The sequence below is a fragment of the Bubalus bubalis genome, chromosome 5, assembly GCF_019923935.1.
Source record: "Bubalus bubalis isolate 160015118507 breed Murrah chromosome 5, NDDB_SH_1, whole genome shotgun sequence".
NCBI lineage: Eukaryota > Metazoa > Chordata > Mammalia > Artiodactyla > Bovidae > Bubalus > Bubalus bubalis.
Window position 1 is genome coordinate 4,595,425 of NC_059161.1, and position 24,572 is coordinate 4,619,996.

General features: G+C 44.9%; 1 protein-coding gene across 3 annotated transcripts in view; it reads right to left on the minus strand.

Moving 5' to 3' along the window:
- CRB1 (crumbs cell polarity complex component 1) overlaps nt 1-24,572 on the minus strand; it is a 217,625-nt gene that overhangs the window by 24,529 nt on the left and 168,524 nt on the right. For all 3 annotated transcript variants that reach the window (XM_044942640.2, XM_006064879.4, XM_006064880.4), the window contains 4 exons: nt 23,606-23,771; nt 15,862-16,771; nt 13,273-13,401; nt 8,988-9,114 (listed from right to left, as the gene is read on the minus strand). In XM_044942640.2, the coding sequence (XP_044798575.2) occupies nt 8,988-9,114; nt 13,273-13,401; nt 15,862-16,771; nt 23,606-23,771 (1,332 nt within the window). The remainder of the gene's footprint in view (nt 1-8,987; nt 9,115-13,272; nt 13,402-15,861; nt 16,772-23,605; nt 23,772-24,572) is intronic.

Genomic DNA, 24,572 nt, shown 5'->3' on the forward strand with positions numbered 1-24,572 from the left:
AAGACAGAGGTGGCTCAGAGGCAGGGTGACCTAGCGGGGAGGAGAAGCTGGTGGACAGCTCAGCCCCTCAGGCTCAGCTGAACTCGGAAAGCGGGGAACAAGCGGAAATCTCTTTGAGAGGCTTTTCTTACAACCAGTGCTGTGAAAAAATGATAAGCGTTGGTCCTGCTAATGGTGCTCTTGGGGCAAACACAGGCCATTTCATCCATGTCCATGGCCTTGTGGGGCAGCCGTCAGGCATCCTTCCCCTTGGGAACAGCTCTAACTTTGCTGGGTCCTCCTGGTCTCCTGGAACCGCCTGAATTTCATCAGCACCTTTCCCTCTTTCACTGCTTGGGGCTCCTCAACAATCTGTCCACTGTTTATCATCTTGTAGGGTCAGTGCCATAAATCTCCTTGCCTCTCTCAGACCTCTAACCCTCCTCCCATGACCCCGAAGGAACTCGATGCTCTTACGCTTGGTCTTCAGGGTTCCTTTCTCAGACTCTTGCAAATATCAAGACGCCGTTACACAAACGCCTAACCATCTAGGCCACGTGTAATTATAAACGCATTGCAGCGCATCTCTCTGCAGAATCCCAGTGAGAACCTGGGATTCTGAGCTCTCTGCTAACAGCACACAACTTTATTTGTGACAATTTCTTCTATGAGAACCAATTTATTCAGCGCTTTGGCAACAAACAATCAAACAAAACAAAAAAGACGTCTGGGGAAAATGTGCTTTTTGTGTTGTTAAGAAAATTCCTGCTCATTCTGTAAGACCTGGGTCAATGATCTTCTGGGAGAAACTTTCCCTGCCCTCCCCTCCTCTGTGCAAACCACGTGCCACCCACCATTCCTTCGTCCATCCATTCATCCCTTCAGTAAGGACTGAAGCACCAGCTCTGACAGGCAGGGCTGCCAGGCCCAGACCTTACAGAGTTAACAGCCCTCCAGGAGCTCATGGGCCGGAGGACTTGGCGGACAAATCAAGCTGTCTGCACTGTTGCTCCCACATATGTGGGGCACGAGCCCTGGAACCTGAACACGGGTCCTGCACCTTCCGAACTGGATCTGCTTGAGAAAGGCACTTAACCTCGGACTTTGTGTTCTCATCAGTAACTTGGGAAAATCAATATCAGCTAAGTCTTGGGACATTTGTGACAAATAATAAAGATAATGTGTGAGAGGACCTTAGGCATAGTGGCTGGCTCCCAGGAAGGACTCTACAATTAATAACCTTCATCAGTGTTGTTATCATTATATGTTACAGTGGAGGTGTATTTGGGAAGATGTGGGAGCTTGAAGGCCCCCTAGTGTTGATGGGGAAAGACAGAAAAGAAAGGAAGGCTTCAGTGGCAACTTTGAGAATATTCATACTGGACCTGGCAAAGAAGGATAAAATGAGAATTCAAAGAGCAAAGAATTACATTTTCTTTAAAATGTCTTTTTTCAAAGTTGCAACTGTGGTCAGCTTGTTCTGGGTTTAGAAGAGGTGAAGGCATGGATTTTAATGATTCGATACACCCATATTTGAAGAGAAGACAACTTAAACTCCTCTCCAGAATCATTGGTTTTGAGGGGCCCTGTCCATCCTGCTGTAAATGGAATGCTTTCCTAAAAGCCAGTGAGTGAGTGAGTGAGTGAAGTTGCTCAGTCGTGTTCAACTCTTTGCAACCCCATGGACTGTAGCCTACCAGGCTCCTCAGTCCATGGAATTTTCCAGGCAAGAGTACTGGAGTGGGTTGCCACTGCCTTCTCCAGGTGATCTTCCCGACCCAGGGATTGTACCTAGGTCTCCTGAATTGCAGGCAGACACTTTACCGTCTGAGCCACCAGGGAAGCCTCCTAAAAGCAAAGAGGAAGTCAAATTAGATACATCCTGGAGGGCTGCCCTGAGACTGTCCCCGGGTGTCCACGTGACTATGTTACAGGTGAGCCCCATGTCTTTGTGAAGCTAAGCTTCCTCTGGGAAAATGGTTCAGGAAAGAGCCAATTTATATCAAATTTCACTTCAACATGAATAATAGGGTTTCTGTGCATTTGGTTCTTGGATGGAAATAATGTTCCTCTGTGGGAGAGTGTGGGCTTCCCCAGTGGCTCAGTGGTAAATAATCTGCCCGCAGTTCAGGAGATGTGGGAGACTCAGGTTTGATCCCTGGCTCGGGAACACCCCCTGGAGGAGACCATGGCACACACTCCAGGAATCTTGTCTGGGAAATCCCATGGACAGAGGAGCCTGGACAGACACCAGGCTACAGTCCGTGGGGTCACAGAGAGTCAGATTCAACTGAAGTGACTGAGCACAGTGGAAAGTGTGGATCATTGATCCTCAAGATCCTACCATCACCAAAGAGGTTACTAACGACCAAGACTAGACTTTTTCATTCTGTGAATTTGGTAGGAAAACTGGACAGATTTTTGGTACATAATATGTGCCATCATTTATATCTTAATAACTGTGGGACAGGCTTAATACACACACACACACACACACACACACACACACACACACACACACACACGGTTCTCAAAGTTAGAAAATGCCACTCTGAATTCATCTTAAAAACACTTCATTTGTTATATCAGTAGGTTCTTTAATATTCATTACCTACTATACATGATATATATAATGCTGGCTATTGAAAACCTCAAAGGAATACATGAGCTTTAAAAAAAATGTTTTCTTGAGGTTTTTTTCAGCTTCCTAGGTGGCACAGTTGGTAAAGAACTTGCCCGTCAACGCAGGAGACTCAAGAGATGGGGTTCGATCCCTGGGTTGGGAAGGTCCCCTGGAGGAGGAAATGTCAACCCACTCCAATATTCTTGCCTGGAGAATCCCATGGACAGAGGAGCCTGGTGGGCTACAGTCCATGGGGTTGCACAGAGTTGCACACGACTGAGCATGCATGGAACTAGTATTTCACTCATTCATCAAAAATTAATACATAATTTGCCACTTTGAATAACAAGTATATGGATACCTCAAATCTCCTTCATAACACAGTCTTGCTGTTCAGCATAGGGTTATCAAAAAATGTTAGAGGAATTGAGTGAAAATAACATTATTCAGAGTTTTATGTGCAACTAAAGTCAGGCAGACAATAAAATGATCATATTCCAAATGATTAAATATGTTTCATTGCAAATAGCCTATTTGTTTTCAGAGGAGCTGTATTTAGTATGTTACTTCTTTCCTCTATACAATTAGTTTCCAATAGATTTCCATACTACATGAAACAATCTGTGATTCAGTGATTACAATGTGAGAAGAAGATAAGACCCATGATATCTTTATGTCCTTTTAGAAGGAAAGAATTCTTTCTATTTCTATCAAGCTTCAGTCAGTCAGTCAGTCAGTTCAGTCGCTCAGTCGTGTCTGACTCTTTGCAACCCCATGAACCACAGCATGCCAGGCCTCCCTGTCCATCACCATCTCCTGGAGTTCACTCAACTCACGTCCATTGAGTCGGTGATGCCATCCAGCCATCTCATCCTCTGTCGTCCCCTTTTCCTCCTGTCCCCAATCCCTCCCAGCATCAGAGTCTTTTCCAATAAGTCAACTCTTTGCATGAGGTGGCCAAAGTACTGGAGTTTCAGCTTTAGCATCAGTCCTTCCAATGAACACCCAGGAATGATCTCCTTTAGAATGGACTGGTTGGATCTCCTTGCAGTCCAAGGGACTCTCAAGAGTCTTCTCCAACACCACAGTTCAAAAGCATCAATTCTTCGGCACTCAGCCTTCTTCACAGTCCAACTCTCCCATCCATACATGACCACTGGAAAAACCATAGCCTTGACTAAACAGACCTTTGTTGGCAAAGTAATGTCTCTGCTTTTCAATATGCTATCTAGGTTGGTCATAACTTTCCTTCCAAGGAGTAAGCGTCTTTTAATTTCATGGCTGCAGTCACCATCTGCAGTGATTTTGGAGCCCCAAAAGATAAAGTCTGACACTGTTTCCCCATCTATTTCCCATGAAGTGATGGGACCAGATGCCATGATCTTCATTTTCTGAATGTTGAGCTTTAAGCCAACTTTTTCACTCTCCTCTTTCACTTTCATCAAGAGGCTTTTAGTTCCTCTTCATTTTCTGCCATAAGGATGGTGTCATCTGCATATCTGAGGTTATTGATATTTCTCCCGGCAATCTTGATTCCAGCTTGTGCTTCTTCCAGCCCAGCATTTCTCATGATGTACTCTGCATATAAGTTAAATAAGCAGGGTGACAATATACAGCCTTGATGTACTCCTTTTCCTATTTGTAACCAGTCTGTTGCTTAGGAAAATAATATTCATGTAATACATATATGAATCACGAAAGTTTCAAGTAGAAAAATGTTAAAAACCAGTACCAATTTCAAGTCAGTTTTCTTGATATTTAAATTTGTTCAAATATAAAATCCCCAAAGTGTGCCCAGTTTTCTACATTTACTTTCACAAAAAAGATCAGCAATGGATTCAATGAGCTGCACACTCTTTTCCCAAACCCAGTGTAAGTCAGTCAAGAAGAAGGTCCATATAAGAATCTATACATTCTATTCTTGAAAAAAATTGGGAGAAACTAAATTCATGTTATGTTCAACTAGACAACATCATGATATTCACTTGCATACTAACTGTTTTGTTTCATTAATCACAACTCTATTTTTAATAGATGAACCAATGTTAAAAGTTCTTCTTGAGTAAAAACCAACAGGAATAACTCAAGAAAATAATAGTTAACATGGTGTGATCAGCTTCATTATTCATCATGAGTCTTTTGTTAAGTTAACTGGATTGTAACACAGAGACTTGCTTTCTAAAATGATCTGTGAGGACTTTCCAGTGGTTGAAAATCACCTGGTGATGCAGGGAGTGCAGGTTCAATTCCTGCTCAGGGAACTAAGATCCCACATGCCGAGCAGCTACTAAGCCTGTGCCCCACAACTAGAGTCTATGCACCTCAGCAAGAGATCTCATGCAAAGCCAAGAAGATCCCATGTGCAATAACAACAACTTAGTCAAGAGAATGAAGGCAATCCTGCTATTTGCAACAGTGTGGATGGACTTTGAAGGCGTTGTTGCTGTTGTTGTTCAGTCCCTCAGTCGTGTCCGACTCTTTGAGACCCCATGGACTACAGCACGCCAGGCTCCCTTTCCTTCACTGTCTCCCGGAGTTGTTCAGATTCACGTCCATTGAGTCAGTGACGCCATCCAACCATCTCATCCTCTGTCATCCCCTTCTCCTCCCGCCTTCAATCTTTCCCAGGATAAGGGTCTTTTCCAGTGAGTCAGTTCTTCGCATCAGGTGGCCAAAGTATTGGAGTTCCAGCTTCAGCACCAGTCCTTCCAATGAATATTCAGGACTGATTTCCTTTAGGATGGACTGGTTGGATCTCCTTGCAGTCCAAGGGACTCTCAAGAGTCTTCTCTAATGCCACAGTTCAAAAGGATCGATTCTTCATCATTTAACCTTCTTTATGGTCCAACTCTCATATCCGTACATAACTACTGGAAAAACAAAAGCTTTGACTATGCAGATCTTTGTCAGTAAAGTGATGTCTCTCCTTTTAAAAATGCTATCTAGGTTTGTCATAGCTTTTCCTTCCAAGGAGCAAGCATAGTTTGTGGCTGCAGTCACCATCTGCAGTGATTTTGGAGCCCAAGAAAATAAAATCTGTCACTGCTTCCACTTCTGCCTTAAAGATCAGGTGAAAATGCCCCTCTTCTGTCCTTCTGTAGAGCTGGCAGTGAGTTCCATCCTAACACTGACCCAGGAATTCTTCTCCCCTGCCAATCTGCATCCTCAATGAGACCCTCAGCTTGTGGGCATGTGCTTCATCTAATCTATAGTTGAATTCTCTAGTCCAGGGCACAGTACATAGAAAGTCTTTATCAGCATTTGTTGAATAAATCAAAAAATAAAGTTGAGAAATGAAGTAGTCCATATTACTAATGATTTTGGTAGTTGAGAATAATTTTCATAGTTTCTTCACTGATATTTTTCCTAAATCACTAAACTCAAATTTTATGTATCACCATTCCCAGAAAAGACTCCATTTAAATTTTGCAAAATTAAAGCTGAACAACTTCTGCTGTAATACTCAGATATGGCAAAGGGATCTTTAAACATAATTCAGTGAATAATTAGGAAGGTGAGAGATACTGGTTGCCCTTACAGTGAAAAATATGTATTTATGAAAGGCTTATCACAATCCCTGGCACAGAGAAGTTTCTCTGAAGTGTTAAATTGGTCTTTCTGTGCTGTCAAAACACTGATTTCTCCAAACCTCCCTGTTTTCTCAATTTTCCCTGTTCTCCAAAAAGAAGGGTGATAAAAACCACATCCACACACATGAGGAAATGGCATGGCCAAAAATAGACACATAGCCCTGTTTAGTTCAAATGCTGAACCTTAAAAATGAGCAAAATGAAACATTTCTAACTCAACCACTAAGGTTATGTTTCAGAGGCGGGGTCTAGAGGAGCCTGTGTAGATTTCTGTCACTCAGGTGAGACGGCCCCTTCTCAGGAGCCAGGTTAACCGGGGACACTGCACGTCACCAGTAAGAACAATTAAGGATGTCATCAACTTGAGAATCCCAACTAGAGGAATATCTGGACATAGGGGGAATGTACATGGAACTCTGACCTAGACGGGCACAGGTGTCTCCCTGCAGGAACATGTCTGGGGGAAGAGACCACAATTCAGGGTGATCAGCACAGGTTCTTCTGTGTTTGCCGTGTGTGTGTGTGTGTGTGTGTACCTGCGCATGCACCAGACTTGGGACCATCTTAGCGTGCAAGACACAGTCAAGGCAAATGAAGACAGATATCACAAGATGAGGAGCAGAGACACAGAAATAGTGGTTTTATTTTTCCGTGCAAATGTGCAAAAGCTGTAGTCACACACAATGCAACTGAAAATACAGAAGAAGACAGAGAAGAAGGACAGGGTTTTAGGTCAGATATGACAAGACGTGGGGAAATGGAAAAGCAGCTGACAATTACAGCGACCACAGAGGCACTAGAATTGTATGGAGAAAGAAATGGTGAGTGACTTAGAAATATATCTGGAAGGAAACGTGTTATATTTGGAATGACCTATAAGTACATAATTACAGATGCGCCCAGGAGGGAGCAGATGTGAAAACTGTATGTGTGGTCTTCGGCTATAATCAATTTTATGGTTACTTCAGATAATTTGGGAAAGCAAATATTGATAGGAAGGGTTTCTCCAGGTCTCTTGTCAGGAAATCTAACTTTGCAGCAGATCAGCTGAGATGGTGGGTTAGCACGTGCTGTCTGGGGGTGAGGGGGTGGGGAGTAGAAAGGAAAGAAAACTTCAACATGAGTTTCTCCAGTTTAGTGCCTGCCAGCACTCCACAGCATAGAAATTTGCTGCATAAAATCCTCTATAACTATTGAGAAATGAGATTGAATTTACTTCCTTTGCTTTTATAGTAAACTAATTGTAGTTTTGATGTCATGCTATATTTAAATTTAGCTTGTAATTTCCACAGGAAAACAATTTTCTTAACAAAAAGAAGGAACTAAATGAGTATTGGATACCACCCAATGTATAAAACACCCTCACATTTTCCAACCAGGGCAACTCTTAAAGACACAAATGCATTTACAAAATGATATTTGGTGGACCTTTGTTATTATAGTTGCTTTCTGAATTAATTCATAAGATCAACCTATTTTCCCTTTAAATGAACACTAATCATGGCTCCTTGGGAAGGTATGTCCACACACATACACTTAGCATAAATGACGGCAAGTCAGCGGAAGCAATAAAAATACTAGTAAATAAAGTTACTTTCTAATTAACATATTATATACTGTACAAAAGCTAAGCAAGAATATATATTAATATTTGCATACCTTATTAATTTACTTGGTAAATCCATCACTTCATGTACTTATTTATTAAAAAATCATAGTGCCAAATATATTTTGATTATAATATAGGTCTATGGGGTCGCACAGAGTCGGACACGACTGACGTGACTTAGCAGCAGCAGTATATTTTCTCTTCAGAAATATAGTTGAGAGGATAAATTTACTTGCAAATTTTAGAAAAATAGGCCTCCAGGAAATTCAAGTTTTATAAATTCTATTTTTAGTATATACCTATAGAATAGCATTTCTCTTTTTAAAATATGTATTGAAAAGCAATTGCGATTAGTTCATTTGATAGGAAAGTCAATAAGCTCATAAATTTATAAGCAATTAACAAAAAGTTATTTGTATAGAAAGTATTGCAGGAAAAAAAGAAACGGAAAAAAGTTTTATCTGTCATTTTTTCTGAGGAAGAAAGGTTTTATGGAATTATAAATTACACTGGTAAAGAGTAACTTGAGAACTGATACCAATTATAACAGAAAAGTTTCCTTCTACATTTTGAGGGACTTCATGGGATTCTCCACTTTATACATATTTTTAACTTACCGGAGAACTGGCAACACAGCATAGATGGATAAAAATTTTTTTTAAAAATCTAATTTTCAAACTGCTGTGTCCTGAATAATAGATGGGAATGAAAGGACAAGCTTGACCGAGGATGAGGGTGAGGGAGGCTGACCTACTCCATAAGGTGCCCAGGAGAGCGGGTGTGGGAGAAAGCACTCTCTCACCACAAGGGTCCTCCAGATACAGATGCGCTTAGAATGATGGCATATTTGTACTCAATATTCTCCACAAGGAGACGTTTCTGCTTGTATTGAGAACAATATTGCTTTGCATTTGGAGCCAAAATAAGTAAATATTTGCTACACTTGTAAAGTGCTTTGCAATATGCTTAAAATAGGCCTTGAATATAGTTTTCAAGATGATTAAATTTCAAGGCATATCCTGAAAGTCGTGGTTTCAGGTTTGGGAGCGCTCAGACGCAGTCAGTAATCGTCCTGGTCTCCCCACTCGACCACGGGCTCATCATTCAGGCGCAGGATGAGGTAGGACAGCAGCTGGAAGAGGTTCTGCCAGAGCAGCAGCGAGACGTAGAAGGAGAGGCCGCTTACGTCCAGCTCGCAGCGCGGCCCTGCGAAGGCCAGCGCGCACACGCACCGGAACCCGTTCAGCAGGTCATGACACCGGCCGCCGTGCAGGCAGGGGTCGGACGCGCACTCGTCGATGTCCTTGTCACACCTTCAAGGCAGAAACAGCAGAGACCGGGCCCCGGCTCAGTACACTGGCCGTGACACGAACAGGGAGGGAGAGCTTCGGCCTCACCCACCCACACCAGCGCACTGGCGCTGGCCAATCTCCACGCCCTTCCTGCGTGCCCGACAGCTGGGAGACAGCTCTCCAAATGCCCTTCACGGGTTTTGGTTTTAATGAAAATAATGTGTATACACACAAACACACACACACACACTGTTAATTAGAATGAGAAAACTGGTGCAGATCTTTAGAAACTAAAGCAAAACGGAGCCATGCGCAAGTCAATTTCAGTTTCCCCCTCAAGAGTTAGTGTGGCTGCCACCTTGTAAAAAGTTCGGTTTATTGGGGTACATGGGAACCAAGAGAGGGAGCTGTGTTTTTTCAACTCAGCGTCTACAGAGCAGACCTCCACTGGGGCTGTGAGGGTTCTAAAGCATCAGTGTGCCAGGCGAAGGGAGAAGCCCGTAAGAAGCAGAAAAAGGTATTTGGTGTATTCTGGGGGCTTTTGGATTATTTTCCTTGGGAATTCCATTTTACACACACAATACACACACACACACACACACTATATATATATATAAAATGCATGAGTGCTAAGTCACTTCAGTCATGTCCAACTCTTTGCGACCCTGTGGACCATAGCCCACCAGGCTCCTCTCTCCATGGGATTCTCCAGGCAAGAATACTGGAGTGGGTTGCCATGCCCTCCTCCTCCAAGGGACCTTCCCACCCAGGGATCGAACCTGCATCTCTTGCATCTCCTGCATTGCAGGCAGGCTCTTTACCACTCATTCATTTGGCTGCACCAGATCTCAGCTGCGGCACATGGCTTCTTCTCTGTGGCTAGCGGGATCCTTGTTGCAGCTGTGGGCTCTTCAGTTGCCGCCTGTGAAGTCCTAGCTGCAGCACATGGGATCTAGTTCCCTGACCAGGGATCAAACCCCAGGCGCCCTGCATTGGGAGTACGGAGTCCTAGTCACTGGACCATGAGGGAAGTCCTGGAGATTCCATTTTTAACAAAAAGCCAAAGTAGATAATCAGAAGATTGCACTTGCTAATAAATTGGTTTCATAGCTAGGTTGTAATCTTTCCAAGTCCAGGTAGAACGATTTTCAAAAGCCAAAATTTTCCAAAAACAAGTGATGCCAATTCTAAGGTAACTGAAACTTTCCTCTTGCCTGGAGCACTGTCACTTTTCACCGATCTCCATCCATGGAAACTGCTTTTCTGTGCATTCGCTGATTAACTCCCCAGTCCCTTACTGAGTAGGTATTGAGCACATGCCACATGCCAAAACCTCTCCTGGGCCTGGGGATAGAGCGGTAAATGAGGCACCTCTCTGACTTTGGGAAATTCATACAAAATCATAGCTTCAAGTGTCTCTGCAGAGCAGCTCATAGAGGCGAAGTTCACTCCAAGCAGTTTTTCATTCCCCACCTCTGAAGAGGTAAGCAAGTGCGCCTGGATCATCCACTAATCCCCAGGCTCAAGAAATGAAGAGAGGAGGCAGTGGGTGGGGCAGGGCCTCCCCAAGGAATAAAGGAAAATAGATTTCGTCCCAGAAAAACAGCTCCTTATCCCGCCAGATACCAAGCATAGCTGGGACATTTTGTTTCCCTGCTTTGGCTCAGGCTCCCGGGCTCGAGGAGGCCTCTCTGGTTGGAGCAGAGCAGAGCTCGACGGCCGGAGGGAGCCTGCCAAGTCCTCCCTGCCCTGGGTGGGCCGGAGCATTCAGAGCATCCACCACGCACAGCCTGCCGGGGTGACGGCACAGAGCTGGAGGTCAAACCCCACAGCAGAGGAGGCGGTCTGTTACGTGACAGCTTTCCAACATCTCTGGGCTTTGTGGGAGCCTCACCTCCTGGTCCTTGGGAGGCTGCCCAGTGCTTTCTGCTTTTCCCCTAGTTATTCTTTCTCCGTTGCTTATCTACTTCTCTTTCGAACTGAACAGTACACAGTATACACACAACAATCATTATAAACATTATTGGAGCTTTCGTTAGAAGTTATTAATGGGCAGGGAATTTAAAAAAATAAATTCATTGCCATCCAGTGAAATAACTAAAGACAGAGAAGGACTTTAAAAGCATGGAATCCATGGAACACCTGGAGACTATTTTAGAAATTCATTTTCAGTGAAGTTTATCTCGGTGAAACGATTCCTGGGAGAAGAAGGAGAATGTTGAACTTGCTTTTCTTACCATATTTGAAATCAACAATTTGGAGGTTAAATGTCAGATCCTCTTTTAAAAAAAAAAAAAACAATGTTGGAGGAAAGGGAGACATTTACTATAAACAGGCACGATGTGCAAGCAGCAGAGAAAAATAATCCAAGGCTTTGGATGAGGTCTGTGCTGCCGTCATTAAACATCAGCTAATCAACGGAATAATAACAGTGAGCACCAAACTGTGCCATCGAGGCAGAAAGGAACCAGCACTTAAATACACAGTTAAAGCATTGTTCAAAGTTCTGGACAAGAAAATCTTTGCAGTATTTTGGAGATGGAATCGGAGGCCAACCGAATGGTCTCTGGGTTCATAATATTATTATGGTGCATGCGTAGAAAAAACCGGTGCCGTGAAAAGCAGAATGTGGCTTGAGGTCACACGCCTCCATACACAGATTCTCTGACTGCCCATGCCGCTTAGAGCCAGCCATTGAGAGCAGACCAAGAAAGCAAGGACCAGCCTTGTCACTGAACGTTGGAGGGAGAAATGCAGGTGTGGCCACACTGCCTGCTGTTTGCCAACATGGCCAAAGAGCTGTGTCTATGTGGTGCCTGAAGCACTAGCTGAAAAAGAGAAATTCCAGTTAATCCAAACTGCAGTTATCATGGGGCAGAAACGCACCCATTATTTTACTAACTACTCTTCTGGGGAAAATTAATTCGGTCAGAATTGTTTTGTCCAAGGTGTTGGATTTGATCTAATTTGTTCAACGGAGGAAGCCTGATCAGAGAACAGTTTATCTAGCCCTGGACGGTATAAGAGATGGAGGAGAACTCTTTCCCTTTTCTTTTAGTTGTTGCAAGTAAAGATTTGGTCATATGTTTATGCCAGAAACACCCTGGAGATGGGCAGAGGCTCTGAAGGTGGCCTGACCTGGCTGTAGCACAATCTGAATCGACACCTGACCTCTCCCTTAACCTCTCAGCTTCAGTTTACACAAATGCAGAAGGGATATAAAGACAATTAGAGACAGTATTTGTAGGGTGCCCGGCAGAGCGCTAGACAAGCGGCCAAGTGCTTGTTCTCTGCTGTTACGGTGTATCTGGTAGAGTCTTGGTTTGTCACCATTCTGGGGACACTGATCCCCGTGGGAATCTGACAAAAGCTACAGCGTGTGCACTTTTTTGGACTTCCCAGGTGGCACTAGTGGGTAAAGATCCCACCTGCCAAGGCAGGAGACGTAAGAAGCGCAGGTTTGATCCCTGTGTCAGGGACATATCCTTGAGTAGGAAATGGCCATCCACTCCAGTATTCTTGCCTGGAGAATCCCGTGGACAGGAGGAGCCTGGCAGGCTACAGTCTGTGGGGCTGCACAGAGTCAGACGTGACTGAAGTGGCTTAGCACACACACCTGCACATTTTTGCCCTTGAACTCACCTCAGCAAGTCACATGCATATACAAACATGCCTGCATTTTCAGCAAATCGTAGATTGAAAGCAGTAATCAATTCCACATCAACAATCCCAGCATTAGGTGCAGAGGAGACAGCGTGTTTCTCTGGGAACAGTAGAGTCATCTGGATAAGGTGCGTATACTTTTGTGTTCTAGGTAAGTCCACGGGGCAGTCTTTAAGGTATATTTTATTTGACCTCAACAACACCCACATTCGCATCATGTGTTAGAGTTAGTGGGAAAGAAACATGAATCCAGAAGTATTTCTAAGAAAGAAAAATATCACATTTCACATTTTTCAGAGACATATTTCCCTAGTTAAAGTCTTGGCTCATAAAGTGTCCTTGACTTTGACCTCAAGGGTAATTTTTCTTTTTTATTTTGACTCTGGCCAGACCCATACTAAAGCACAGATTTTCCTATGGGAACTGAGACGAGAAAGCGGAGAAGAAACACACTTTGCATCGTCTCACTATTGTCCAGCCCCGAAGGGCCTCCCGTAAAGCTCTGCTGCGACTCACCGTTCCCCCGTAAAACCTGGCCAGCAGGCGCATTTCATTTCTCCCTGGAACTCCGTGCAGTTGCCACCGTTGTAGCAAGTGAGGTTGGTCTTCTCATTCCCACAGACGGTGGAGGGTAATCGGAGGTATCTAGGGAGAAAAAATTAACAGTCACTGCGGTTCATCTTGTTCATTTCATTCAAGAACACTTTTTTAGAAAAGTCCGCGTATCTTGTCCGTGCCAAACTAATGAGGTGCTCAGGCCGACTGAGCTACAGACGCTTAACTGTGCTGTTTTGTACACCGATCACTCTTCGGTCCACAGGTCCTGCTGGAGGGCGCTGTAAGGAGCGTGGCTATCCATCTTCCATTTCCACCCAGTGCTCATTCGTGAGATAAGATCTGTGCCGGGGGGTTGGCAATAAATTTAGTGTTGGAAAGAAACTCGCTATGGCTAGATTTGCTGCTGCTTGGCTAATAAATCACATCAGGCCATAGGAAAATTGCATCTCTATAATCGTCAGGAAAGAAAGGACAGGACTCTAGTACCCAAGCACTCGTGTGATTTCTCCGCTGCCTCTCACAGCCGAACTCCGGTTGCCCCGCCAACACTTGCTGCCCTCATCCGATAATTCATGACTTAGCAGAAGGCAAGCCAAATGCTGTCCAGGAGGTTTGTATATGGCACTCAGTGGAAAGTACATGTGAATTCAGAGTGTGGCTCTTTTGTTTAATAACACAACTTTATATATTAAGGAATGCCTACAAAAGCCAGTACAAATTGTTAGATGCTAAGCAGAACTTTACTACCAGATAAAATCCAGGGCTGTGACGGGGTGGTTAAAAAGATTTTAAAGTGCCTAGGTCCTTAACTACACTGTGCGTGTTGTGCATTCAATCAGATAAATAGTTAATATTCAAGAAAGATAAAATGGGTTTTATTTTGTTCTGCTCAGCAGACTGCAGCTAATATGGAGAAAGCAGTGTATGTGGTAAGTGTGTCTCTTCCCACAAGAGCTAATCAATTTGACTTTAAAAAGAAAATATCATAAGGATTTTTCAAAAGAGCCAAAAATGTCAACCAGCTTTGGAAGAGGTCAATTAGCAATGCAAATAGGAAGCTTTGTATACATCTTAACGTTTAATAAACAATTTTTGAATCTCGTTAGAAAGTACTTTTGAATCAAAACTTTACTCTTTGAAAACTTGGCTTTGATGAATTAGGCAGGAAAAAACACTGGAGCACTGGTTCCGAGGCATATGTGTCTTTTACTTGTCCAAAGTCACTACAGCAGTACCGTTAGTTTTTATCCTGAATGTCTTCTGCTATTAGGCATTCAGTTTACCTGTTGGCAAATGAGTAGGTCAACTTATGAGAAGTCACGTTTTATTGGAATGTCAGTACTCAGCAATCAACCTTGTGTCTTGCCTTCATAGGCTCTGAACAACAATATTATGGAGACAAAAATACATCTCCTTGTAGCTGTGACTACGTGTGTGTCTACCAGGAGATGTATCCAGTGAAGGTACCACCTCTGAACTACCGTAATGTCTCCAGGCTGCCAGCCCACTCCGGGCATTCTTGTCAACATCCTGGAAACTACTACTTGCTGGAAATAACAGTCTCATGTTCCTACGTGCGTGCTTAGTCACTTCAGTCGTGTCTGACTCTTCATGACCCGGTGGACTGTAGCCCGCCAGGGTCCTCTGTCTATGGGATTCTCCAGGCAAGAATACTGGAGTGGGCTGCCATGCCCTTCTCCAGGGGGTCTTCCCAACCCAGGGATCAAACCCACATCTCTCATGTCTCCTGCACTGGCAGGCAAATTCTTTACCACTGAGCCATCTTGGAAGCCCACATACATATATATTATATGTACATATTTATATATATAATTGTATTGTCCTTTGACATTTTGATTTTTATCTTACTGGTTCCCTCATTAATTCATGACAAAGTCATCAAAACATGCTCATTCTGAGAGTCACGAATTCCCATTTTGGAAACTATACTTTAACATAGCCTTTTCAGAATTTTGTAAAGTCGACCTGCCTGAAGTGACCCAGGGCATTCTTTCAAGGATAGGAGTCATGCTTCCTCCTACAAAACCAGAATTCAGCTCTTGTATTGGTTGTCACTGTGTTTATTTCCTGCGGCCTTAAGGCTTGGACTCCGGGGCTCATAGTTCCCGAGACATACTCTCACTGAGGTGACTGAGAAGACATTTTTTTTTGAAGTATGTGGTCCAAATCCTGTAGAAAGTGCTGGCAGATGCAATCCTGTCTTCAAGGGACTGAACTGCCATGGTCATGACCATGAGCCCCTGCTCAGAACAGCGTACTGAGTGTACCTGTGCACGTGAGCACACCTCCAGACACGCTTTATGTGGGTGTAATGCTCACGGGTCGCTCAGAAGATAAAGAATCTGCCTGCAATGAGGAGACGCGGGTTCGATCCCTGGGTCGGGAAGATCCCCTGGAGAAAGGAATGACTAACCCACTCCAGTATTCTTGCGCGGGAAATCCCATGGACGGAGGAGCCCAGCCGGCGACAGTTCACGGGGTCGCAAAGAGTTGGACGCGACTGAGCGACTAACGCTTAATGCTCACCTGCAGAACCTTCCCGTAAAATTTCCGGGACAGCGGCAAGAGTAGCCGTTGGCGTCACTCACGCAGGTGGCCCCGTTTGCACACTGGTGACGCTGGCAGTGGTCCACCTCCGACTCGCAGTTCACACCGGTGAAGCCAGGCTCACACCTGCAGTGATAGGCTGCCCCGCCGGGGGCGGAGCAGTTGCCGTGGATACAGGGGCTTGAAAGGCATTCATCGACATGGAGCTCGCAGTGCGGCCCCGACCGCCCCGCGGGACAGGTGCAGCGGTGGGAGCTGTAGGCGTCCTCACAGCGTCCTCCGTGCAGGCAGGGCCCGGAGCGGCAGGCGTCGAGCTGCAGGCAGCCTGTCTCCACTGGAGGCCCGGACACTTTGAGAAACCGCTCCTCCTGAGGTCTGTGCATCAAGCCACGGACGTTTTCAAAGTAAGAGAGATAGAGGCCGCTGATTGCTATCGTGCTTAGACACCCTCGCAAGGCCCGCGTGCTGTCGCTAGCTCGGTCAGCCACATAGACGTCTGTGTTGTCCTTCAGGAAGCTGAGGCTCCCGGCAGCCACTGCACTGGTCACAGGAGGCGTTTGCCCGTCCACCTCCATCTGCCACCTGGAAGCCTGGGCCCCCGGGTCTGTCATGGAGATGGTCACCTGGTACCACACGCCGTCGCTCACGGGCTGCAGACTCGTTAGACTCAGCGTGTAAAAGCTGTTGCCACTTCGCAGTTGAAATAACAACCGGGAATCCCTAATGTGAATACGAAGGAATTCAGGCTCCTTCTCTGCGTGCAGTATGACCGCGTGGGCATCCCTCGTTCTGAAACCGAAGGTAATGTTGGTGAGCTCTCTGGTGATGTTCCCGTTGCTCCTGAATATTATCTCATGGCTTTGTCCATTAAAAACAGCATTTGCGATACCTAAAGAGAGAAGGCAGTGCCAGTCAGCAACTTGACTAAACCTGTAACATTTGCTTCAGTTCAGTTGCTCAGTTGTGTCCGACTCTTTGTGACCCCATGGACTGCAGCATGCCAGACTTCCCTGTCTATCACCAACTCCTGAAGCTTGCTCAAACTCTTTTGCTTAATTACCTTTATTAACATTAATGATCAAAACATTATTAGCATCATGGATTGATATGGGCTAGGCACTCTGTTAGTTGTCATTATGTTACTTTTAATACAAATTTCTTAAATACAGGCTTATTATTAATATCATTTCTATTTTATAGAATAAGAAATTGAGATTCATAGAAGTTAAGTAATTTTTTCATGGTCAAATGGCTAATAGTTAATGAAGAAAATGTCAAACCTGGATGGTCTGACACCAAAACCCGAATCATGTATTTCTTTTCCATTGAAACGCTAATACATTCCAATATTATTTTACTTCAGTTCCCACCAATAAAGCATTGATTACCCATTTTATACATCAAGAAACTAAGCACAAAGCAATCTCAAGTCTAGCTATGGTTACACAGTAAATTAAGAGTGGAGACTGGCTTCTGAGTTAGCTGATTGTGCGCTCAGTCATGTCCGACTCTTTGCAATCCTATGGACTGTAGCCCACTGGGCTCCTCTGTCCCTTGAATTTTCCAGGCAAGGATACTGGAGGGGTTGCCATTTACTTCTCCAGGGGATCTTCCTGACCCAGAGATCTCACCCACATCTCTTGTGTCTCCTGTACTGGCAGGCGGATTCTTTACCACTAGTACCACCTGGGAAGCTGACCATGAGACACTTAAAAGTAGCAGTCTAAATGACTGATTTACTATCTGCAAACTCCAATTAAGTGTCCAGTTACCAATCTGTGCCTAAGTAAGAGTAGTATTCTGTGAAAGGGGCAAAATCATACAACCATACCATCTGCTCCACTGTATGACATGTATACGCGATCACATATGACCACAACACTTTGGGGAAATCTTATTGCGTTTTTATATTGAAGTGTTTTATCTCTTAAAATATCTGATGCTGTCAGTTTATGATCTCCTTTAATACATTCTTGAGAAAACAAGAGAAAGAAGAACTGCTTCAGCTTGACACCTAACCTGTAAACCTGGCAAATTTGGATCCACTCTGCTTTCTATTCTAATAGACTGTTGTTGAGTTGCTCGGTTAAGTCCAACTCTTTGTGACCCCATGAACAGCAGCACACCAGGCTTCCCTGTCCTTCACCATCTCCCAGAGCTTGCTCAAACTCATGTCCATTGAGTCAGTGATGCCATCCAACCATCTTGTCCTCTGTCATCCCGTTCTTCTCCTGCCTTCAATCTTTCCCAGCATCAGGGGCTTTTCCAAGGAGTCAGCTCTTCCTATCAGGTGGCCAAAGTACTGGAGCTTGTATGGATGCATTGGATGTATATGGATGTTATAATGGATGCATTGCCCTTCTTCTCATCTGCATAATAACAGAAAATATATCTACTGTTCTCTGCCCCTGGCTCCTGACCCGAGGCTCCAAAAATCCTGGTGAATTCCTAAATGATGAGAGCATGGAACTGGGAGCATGTGTGTTGTAATGAGACAACTCTGCTTGAGTTCCTGAATGGAGCCTGGCTACAGGCTGGTCATCAGGAAGACCGAGCCATGACTAGAAGCTTGAAACTCTCAGCCCCAGCCCATCCTCTAGAGAAGGATGAGGTTGGAAAATGGGGTTAATAATTAGTCATGCCTACATAAAGAAGCCTCCACAAAACCCCAAAAGTATGGCGTTCAGAGAGGTTCCAAGCTGTTCAACACAGGTACACTGGGACGGCCATGCACCCCATCTCCTCGGAACAGAAGCTCCTACACTGGGGACCTTCCCAGACCTCGCCCTGTGTATCTCCTCATCCAGATGTCCATCTGGGGCCTTTGCAGATCTTTCAATAAGCTGGTAAACCAGTAAGTGTTTCCCCGAGTTCTGTGAGCTGCTCTCGCAAATTAACTGAACCGAGGTGGGGACTGTGGGAATCTCAGATTTACAGCTGATTGGTCAGAAGCACGACTGACAACCTGGACTTGTGGTTGGCATCGGAAACAGGGTGGGAGTCTTCTAGCAGGACCGAGCCCTTGGCCTGTGAGACCTCACACTACATCTGGATAGACAGAGTCAGAGTTGCACTGAATTGTGATAACTTGAGGACACCCAGCTGGTGCTGCAGAATTGCCTGGTCAGGAGGAACCTGCACACATCAGGCATCAGAAATGTTGTCAGTGGGGTCCTAGTGTCAAAGTCAAGGGGAGACACACAGGAGGGGGACTGCTGGGCTTTCCCTAATCGGGTGGGAAGCTGTAGGTTTTCCCACACATACCCAAGCTCAGCTCTCGCAGCCATGCCTCGGGTCCCCTTCATCTCCACCTTCTTCACGGAACCTCCCCCTGCACTGCATCATCATTTTCCCTCCCCTTCCTTTATTTCCCAGCAGTGCACAAATAGGCTACAATTGCACATGAAAACCTGAGTCCTACCCTGACGTCCCCCTACCCTCTTGCATTTTTATTTCTCTAGTTCCTTCTCTGGCAAAGCTTTTTCCAAATAGTTTTATATTCACCTTGTCTGCACTTTCTCATCTCCCATTTTGTTTTTTAACATCTTCCACTGAGCCTTCGGTTCCCGTCACGTCACTGAAACCACTCTTGTCAAGGTCACGGAGGCATCAGCATGACCTGATCCAACAGGCAACTCGCTATGTCATTGTCTTCCAGCTTTCAGTCGAAATGAACCTCACAGCACTGTCTTTTGCTAACATGTGCAGCACCACACCTAACCTCGAACACTTCATATACAGACTCTTCCAGCTATTCCTCAGTGTTCTGGTTTCTACTGCTCTGCAGAGCAACGTACCAACCATTGCTGAGCCTGAGACCCCACTGCTTACCATCACGTCTAGAAAGACGCCCCAAGTCCCACACACTGCAGACAGAATTTTCTGTGGCCCAGCCCCTGACCGACTCTCCAGTGCCATTTCCAGCCATTCTTCCTCGTTCACGTGCTACAGCCACAAAAGCTTCCTGTTGTTTCTTGAAGACAACACGCTTGTTCACAAAGCATGTCTTTTACCCTTGCTGTTACTTAGACAGGATATTGGCCCCTGCTCGTCCCACACCTGCCCCTTTCTCAACATAATATGTGCTCAAATGTCACCTCCTCTGAGAGGGTTTCCCCGACTATCCAAGTGTTTCTGTCCCAAATCCACTCTCTTTTCAATTATTCTGCTTGATTTTCTCCATAGCATCTTCTAACTATTTGAAATTACATTGTTAAATTTTAACAATCCAGTTAAAAATAAACAAAATAAAAAATATAATAATATAATAGTAGTGAAAGTGTTAGTTGCTCAGTCATGTCTGACTCTGTGCGACCCTCTGGACTGTAGCCCACCAGGCTCCTTTGTCCATGGGATTCTCCAGGCCAGAATACTGGAGTGGGTTGCCATGCCCTCCTCCAGGGGGTTTTCCCAACCCAGGGATCAAACTTGGGTCTCCTGCATTATGGGCAGATTCTTTATATAATATATAAAATATACATTTTATATAATAATATATAAAATACTCATATTTTATATATAATACATAATAATAATAAAATAAGTAAAAATTTTCCTACTTGTTCCTGGTCTTTCCTCACTAGAACATGAACTTTTACGAGATCTTGGACATTCTCTGTCTAGGTTCTCACTAAGCCTTGTGCCTGGAACACTGCCTGGCATACAGTAGGTGCTCAGTAAATATTATTAAATGAATAATGTATGAAAGTAACTCAGTCCTTAATTCCGAAAAGTGAGATAATGATTAGAAACCTCAGCATGAGTAAATTCAAGTGGATTATTTGACGGGATTAACATTGCTCTTGATTTTATTGCTTTTGACTGTGGTGTTTTTTTTCCCCCCAGCCAGGTTGAGATTAGGGAGGAAAAGAGCAAGAAGTGTCTCAGTACATGCTTTAACATGTAACATGTTTACATAAAGGTTAACATGACAAACCTCATTGTTCCTCCAGCTCCTGAAGGAAGGGTGGCGTCTGTCATGCTGCGTAACTTGTCTCACGGACATGCTGACCGTGCAGGAGTCACTCCTTGTTGTCTGAGTTAGAACCACCATGCAGGCACCATTTATACTCTGCCCTTCCTTCAGGGAACTTTATCATAATAAACACGTCTCTAATGTGGGTTGTAATTTTTAAGTCTCTCTTTTTTGACAGGACGCACAGATAGAAACAATTAGGTACTAAAGGTAAATTCGGGTAGTTACTCTAGCAGAACTATCTTCTCAGCACATCTCACTCAAAATACATACCATACGGTCACGAGATCACATACAACAGAGAGAAAGTGATCTAGGGGTGATATCTGTTGGATAGGAAAAGTTCACCCCTCCTACTGATTTCCCTCCCCCCCTCCTTTATTAAGATAGATCATATGTCAAAAATGTTTCTGAGACTCTGTGAAAGGTCAGAGGCAAACTTTCTCCTCTCTCCGCAGAGGCAACACCTAGCAATGAAGAGCCCTCCATGCCTTTCCGAGGTGTCCAAGTCCTTCACATGAAGACAGGAGGCAACAACACTCACCCGGGGTGTGGCTCTCACACTGCCACTGTTTTTAGAAACCCTTTTCTTTTTTCCCTGTGAAGGCATTCAGGATGATTTAAACCCTTTTGTAGAACATAACTGGGACAAACAATTTTAGTACTTCCATCAAAAGAGTAATAAAATGAATAAGTAGTGAACTATTTTAAGCAAGCAATTCAGAGGGTCGAGCAAGGCAAAAGGTGGCATTAAAATTCTGCGCCATATTTGAGGCCTGATCTCATTCTTTATGCAAATTAATCATGCTTTATTCATGTGTGTAGCATGCGTTCATGTGTGTGTGTGCTAAGTCGCTTCAGTCGTGTCCCACTCTGTGCAACCCCATGGACTGTAGCCCACCAGGCTCCTCTGTCTATGGGGTTCTCCAGGCAAGAATACTGGCGTGGGTTGCCATGCCCTCCTCCGGGGATCTTTCCACCCCAGGGACTGAACCCGGGCCTCTTATGTCTCCTGCATTGATTGGCACATGGGTTCTTTCCCACTAGCGCCCCCTGGAAAGCCCCACGTGTAGCACATTATTTCTTAAATCTGAAACATGAGGGTATGTGTATTCTTCAAGAAAAGCTCCCCAAGTATATACGCAATGCAATACATTTCACACATCACCTGAGAAGTTGATATATCATCTTAAAGTACATAAACATCAAAAGTAAATATATACTTGTCCTCAGTCACTTCGAGGCTCAGTTGTTAATGGGCCCGAGGGCCATCTACCCTCTAGCTCCAGACTATTATTTTAGTTCATTGTTTTACAAGGTATTTTATATATTTTTAAACTTGTATGCAGGCAATGTGCTTTAAGTCTAGAGCAGTTAAGTGAAAATATTGAGTTAAATTGAAGAAAACAGATATTCATTAAACAAATATTTATTGACAGCCTCCTATGTGTTTGGCACTATTCTAGATGCTAGGAGTAATGTAGGAAACCAGAGAGAATACCTCCTTCTCTTTTGAAGCGTATATTCCACTGAGGAAAAGATGTCGAGCAAGTGAACAAATACCTATAAAACGAAACATCCAAGGATGATAAGAGCCACGAAGAAAAATGAAGCCGGGGAAGGGGGCATTTGGGTAGGAAAGGGGATGAAGAGAAGAGGCAGCCTGTGGAGCTCTGGGCTGGGAGGGTTCAGGGTAGAGGTGGTGGGGGGGGGGCCTGACTGATGGGGTGAAGGCAAGAACACTGGACAGTAAGACGTGAAAAGCACGTGGAGGCCAGCTCCTGGAGGGGTTCTCCCACCAGGAAAAGGGCAGGAACATGGGAGGTAGCTGGCGGGGATGGGGAGGCAGGGATCAGCCCCCAAGGGAATCAGGGGAAGTAGTTTGTGATGAGGATTTGACAGTATGTTTATATGCTGGTGGGAGAACTGATGATGCTGCTGGCGGGCGAGAGAAAAATTTCAGAAGCAAAACCACTGAACGAGGCAAAGAGACGAGAGTTGAGTCCAGACATGAAGGGTGGGCGACAGACTGAACTGCACATTGTCTCAAGTAGAAGGAAAGACAGACCATGAATCACTGTGTTGCCAGCACGTAGACATGTCAAAATTGTGAGGACGGTGTTCAGCTTACTAACACTTGGGACACTGCTGAGTAGGGCTGCATTTGGGCAGGAGAACTGTTCCGACCAAGGGAAATACTCATTGCAAACAGGAACTGAGTGCTTAACGCGTTCAGCTGTCTACACACAAGGTCATACAATGATCACACACACACACACACACACACACATCTATCTGCTTGTCCAGCAGACGTTTTATCCTTGTTTTACAGAGGAAGCCTTAGATTATGGAGGCAGGTGAGCCACTGGAGGCCTCATAGCTAACTGATGGCAACAGGCTCACTCTGGTGCTTTTGCTCTGCATAATCAGCAAGGAGGAAAGAAAAGCCAAATATCAGCCTTATCTTTCTCTAGAAATCAGCCTTACACGATCCAGGATGTAGGTTTGGAGTTGCTATGGCCACCATCTCCCCACTCACCCCCCAAGACCCAGGGGCGGGATATGTCATGAGGTTACCCTGGTTGACTACACTCGTGTTAGGCTTGTTACACCACCCCTCATGCTGGGGGAAGCAACCACAAGCTTCTCTGCTGAGCTGGGTGTGTCTGTGCTCTTCGTCTGGGTCGACTCATCGACCAACTGAAACGCCCAACTGGACTGGGTGGTGAGAAGTTAAACTGCACCTACATTCGAAGCCTCGAGGCAGTTGCAGGCACTGGGCGCCGGGAGGACATGGGCCGAGTTCACACCAGCGCAGCTCCTGGCAGGCCTTCCCCGCTGTGTTCGCAGGGCAGGAGCAGGAGAAGTCGTCCCACAGCGGGTAGCAGACGCCTCCGTGGTGACAGGGGTTGGGCTGAGTAGACAGTAAATCACAGGCGTAAGGAGCTCTGGCAGCTAAATGCGGAAAGGAGCCAAGCGAGACCCCGTGAATCTGTTCATGTTAACTTCCTACTTATTTACGTATCGAACATTTTTATATCTGTTGGCTGGTAAGTAGAATAAAACTTACTGCTACCATCAAAAGGAAAAGGGAAATAAATAAAAATATATAATATTGATCTCCTGTAGCACAAGGGAGATTTTCAAAGGTGTAATAATAGTCTCTATAATTTACAAATTACCAAACACTTTCAATGACACTAATGATCATTTGAGTTAGAGACTTTACCTCTCGTTTCTACTGGTGAGAAAACTGAGGTCCCTTTCATTGTCCAAGATCCTGTGTGCGCTTCTGTGCCTGCTTCAGTCGTGTCTGACGCTTCGTCACCCCATGAACTGGAGCCCACCATGCTCCTCTGTCTATGGGGTTCTCCAGGCAAGAATGCTGGAGTGGGTTGCCATGCCCTCCTCCAGAGGATCTTCCCATCCCAGGGATTGAACCTGGGTCTCTTACGTCTCCTGCATTGGCAGGTGGGTTCTTTACCAGGGAGCCACCTGGGAAGCCCTTCCAAGATCCTATCAAAAGCCAAACGGTGAAGCTGGTACTTAGATCCTCTGGGTCCCCATAGAGCGACACCTCTGCCCTCCAGGAGCCCCGCCTCTGAATCAGAAACATACTGTTATCATCTGAGTCCTCACAAGGTTGCTCACAAAGTAATCAAAACAGAAGCACTGACAAAGGAATTTCTGAGACCTCCATCTGCACTTATGTCCA